At 42.3% G+C, this 3,885-nt stretch overlaps 1 protein-coding gene across 1 annotated transcript in view; it reads right to left on the bottom strand.

Annotated features, from left to right (window-relative positions):
• The window catches only part of WAPL (WAPL cohesin release factor), a 176,630-nt gene extending 172,752 nt beyond the window's left edge, over positions 1 to 3,878 (bottom strand). Inside the window, exons 1-2 of the mRNA XM_019502227.1 lie at positions 3,867 to 3,878; positions 843 to 1,366 (exon numbers count right to left, since the gene is read on the bottom strand). Of these exons, the coding sequence (XP_019357772.1) occupies positions 843 to 1,344 (502 nt within the window). The 5' untranslated portion in view covers positions 1,345 to 1,366; positions 3,867 to 3,878. The remainder of the gene's footprint in view (positions 1 to 842; positions 1,367 to 3,866) is intronic.
• Between the last annotated feature and the right edge of the window lie 7 nt (positions 3,879 to 3,885).

Consider the following 3,885-nt stretch of genomic DNA (forward strand, 5'->3'; position numbering starts at 1 on the left):
GAGACAGACAGACACACAAAAAATTAGGTTTGTCAGTCCAGAAACATGTAGTTTCCCCAATATATAAAAAGGATTATGAACTAATTAACACAGAGGTTCCCAAACTTTTTCTTACTGAATACTCCCTTCCAAGAAATACCAGCTGCCTGCATACCCCTATCAGCACACATTTATAGTTTAACCCATTAAATGCCAATTATTATAATGAAAATTAAATCCGCCATTACACATTTTTTCCAGCATAACCCCCCGACATGTCTTGTGTACCCCTAGGGGTAGGCAAACCACAGTTACCTAAGAGTTAGATAAAAATAAGTCACAGGCAGCAAAGAGTATTTAAGTGGAATATTAGGAAATAATTTCTAACTATAAAGGGCCTTGAAACACTTAAAGAAACTAATCTAGGAAGGGCATGGATGATTTAGATGGTTGAGGTGTATTTGATCCTGCTTTGGTGTGGGTTGGTGGGAAAGGAGTTAAGAAATTGTAGAAATTATCTTACTCAAGGATAATTACTAATTGGAAGTATGAATGCATTGAGAGAAAAGCAAGGCTCAGAACTTCAAGAATGTTTACAACACTTCTACTTATTAATTAAATGGTCCTTAGTCACTGTATCCAAGTAGCATGATGACAGTCTGCTTTATTTAATCTTAACAAAAACTGTTAAAACTATTTTTTAGTTAGCTCCTGTGTTTTCTGCATGTTACTTGTCACTAAGTTTGACCAAATCGTTGCATCTCCTGTATGGATTGGTAAAAGGCTGTATGGAGATCAATAAATTTACAGTATGCACAACTATGCTAACTTTTTAAACAGTACTGGTTAAATATTTAACTTACCTGCAGTTATGAATTTAGTACTACTGCTTCTGCTTTCCCCATCCTCCATGTTTCTGTTTGTGCTCTTTTCTTTTAAGCCATAAACAACATTGTCAAAAGATATGCACTTGCTGGACACAATGTTGTCTTTGCTGACTGACTGATTAATTTTGCTATTAGCTTCAAGTAGAGAAGTGAAGTCCTCAGACTGAGCAGCTTCAGTGGGTTCAGGCTGAGAGGAGCTTTTAGCCTGTGACACATTCTTTGAAGAAACAGGCAGAGAGTCTTCATCACTGTCAAATCCAAAAGGATCTTCTGTTACCTCATCTTCAACTTTGGGCTTTTTAGGAATTTCTGAAATATCTGGTTTTATATTGGGCCTTTTTTGTCCTAATTTGGCCATAAAGGTGGTTTCTCCCCATTTTGTGCTAAGGGTGGTCCGTTTGCTAGAAAAGACTTCATCAAACTTCGAACTGCCATTTCCCCCTTTCCTACTGTAGGTCTTTCCAAATCTGGATGTCATTTTGACACCTGTTTCATATTCCCTGTTGGAAGAAAAAAAATGAAACTAATTTGTATACTATTACTTTTTAATGCATAGTTATTTTTCCTATTAGAGCTACATGCATCAGATAATTACAACTCAAGTTAGTACTATATATAGTACTGTGTTTTGAATAGTACAATTCACTTCACTTGCACATTATCAATATAGACCCTGCTTGTGAATTTAACATAAAATCTTGTTCCTCTTTTCTTAAAGAAAGATACTAGAGGCAGAGAAAGTAATCAGTTGTGGCTGTTATTTTTAGTGTTTGTTTTACTCTAGTCTCCTCTGTTTTCAAGTGGAGGGCATTACTTTCATGAAACATTAGAAGATAACTTTGTACTATTCTTGCTCTACATTTTTACATGTAGTCCCTATGTTACAGTAGTCAGATTTTAATAACACCATTTGGTTTTTAAAAGGTTTTTCCATCATAAAAAGAAAACTTTTAAAAAAAACTCATAAAATATTTCACATTTCTGTAGATGTCTCAAATCCCACATCATTGTAAATAGTAATTACAACCTGACCTTCTTAAACTCTTCATGAGGTTGAGACAAAATTTAATCAGTCATATGGCTAAAACATGATTTGACCTACCTATGAAGGTCAGGTTAGCCAAATTAACAAATCTGAGGGAGAGGGACTTAAAACAGCCAGCTGTATTACAGGTTCTGCAATATATCAATCAGTTTTATGAATAAGCTTTTATATGATCCAGGAGTAAAAACAAACTAAGCAGTTCTAGCTAAATCCATTTCTAATACAGTTGGGGACATCCAGCATGGACATGGGTAAACTAGAACAGGGTCATTAAAAAGTAGTTAAGAACAGCCCCCTTTTTGTGTACCCGAAATGCATTGTTTATCTTTTATTTTCTTGGCCTAAGTATTAATAGATTAAATCAGCTATTGTTACAGTCGCTTTCTGGTCAGGTCCATCTTTTGAGTCTGCACATACCATACTAAGAACAGCAAACACATACAGTAGGAAAGAAGTTGTCATCTGCAAGGGTGGGGGGAAGGGAGAGGGGGAGCACGTGATAAGACACACCACTTTGCATTGGGATTTTTTAAAGTTACGGGCATTTTTTTCACCGTTCTTAGGATTTGTAAGAACACATTTTACAAACCTAACTTTGGGTCTATAGCTGGCTTGATAAAGTGACCTTGTTTCTTATTTGCTAAGTATTTGAAAGGTTTTTACCATACTTCACACTTTTACATACGTGCAGATAACCATGGTATGACTGGCAGTAGCAATTACGAACACTTCTAACATCACATATATGCAGAAGTCTTGCTTTCTTTTTCATTTTGGCCCACATTTCCAACTTGAAATATCCGACTCAGTTCGCCCAAAAGATCAAACTGTTCCCCAGCTTCCCCATTCATTTTGATGGTCAAAGCTAACAAGACTCACTCAACCATTAATCTCCCTCGACTTGGCCAAGTTGCATTCACTACACAAATGGATTTATCTTAAGTGTCTTCTCTTCCAGGCATAAGAGAACAGATTCAGCCAGGGCTCAAGAGATTTACAAGCTGGTTGGTTCTCATTTTAAAAAGATCCAGAAACCACTAGCAGATTAAACTTTAAAACATTACAAATCCTTCCCCCATTCCTAGTCCCTCTTTGCTTTTCACTCAGTCTGGGCAACTTCATTCAGTTTCATTTTCTTGTTTCCATTCCCTGCCCCCACACAGCCAGTGCAGCAGCTATGTTTGTGCTGCAAACATGCGAATGCAAGCAAAACCTTTGCTATAGCTGGAAAAAGCAGTCTCTAAAGCAGCTGCTTCTCCCTGTCATCTGCAACCCTGTGTTAGGGAGGAGGGGGAAGTCAAGTCTGAGGCCTAAGTAAGGCCCAGCTCGCAGCTGCCAGGCAAAGAGGTGCCACTCATCCTCACTTCTCCTCTACATCCTTCCCCTTTACACAGCAACAGAGGAGACGAGGGCAGAGGCAGACAGACACTAGATGGGATGAGCCGCTTTCTCCATGCGTGGGAGGGCGGGGTGGGGGGGGGAGAGGCTGGTTTAAATACACGGCAATTCGTGATGTCATTTCCCGTCCCCCCCCCTAGCCGGGCCAGGCAGACCCGTAGGCTCAGCTCCCGCCATCTGCTTCTGACCCAATTCAGGCTCCCCATGAACAGAGAAGCGGCAGCAGCCTAGGGAGGCAACCTGCCTGCCCCGAATTAGAGGCCACCTGATCATCTGGACCTGGCAGGCAGCCGGGCCTGGAGGCGCCTCCGCGGGGCGGCCAAGTCTCCCCCAATTCCCGCACCCGCGGGGACCGCCGGGTCCGAGCTGGGCGAGGCCGCGGCACTGCTGGAACTTTCCAGCTCCCTCCGCTCCGCCCGGGGGGGGCGGGGGGCGGAGACCCGAGCGGAGCTGGGACTGGAGGTTGGAGACTAGGCGCAGCTGGGCGGCAGGAGGCGCCGGGCCTTCCCTGCCTGGGCCTCGCCCCCGCGGCCCGCCCGGCCCGGCGTGGCGCTCACCTTCGTGTCACGCAGGGTA

The sequence above is a fragment of the Gavialis gangeticus genome, unplaced genomic scaffold (genome assembly GCF_001723915.1).
Source record: "Gavialis gangeticus isolate Ggan-Ray unplaced genomic scaffold, GavGan_comp1, whole genome shotgun sequence".
NCBI classification, from domain to species: domain Eukaryota; kingdom Metazoa; phylum Chordata; order Crocodylia; family Gavialidae; genus Gavialis; species Gavialis gangeticus.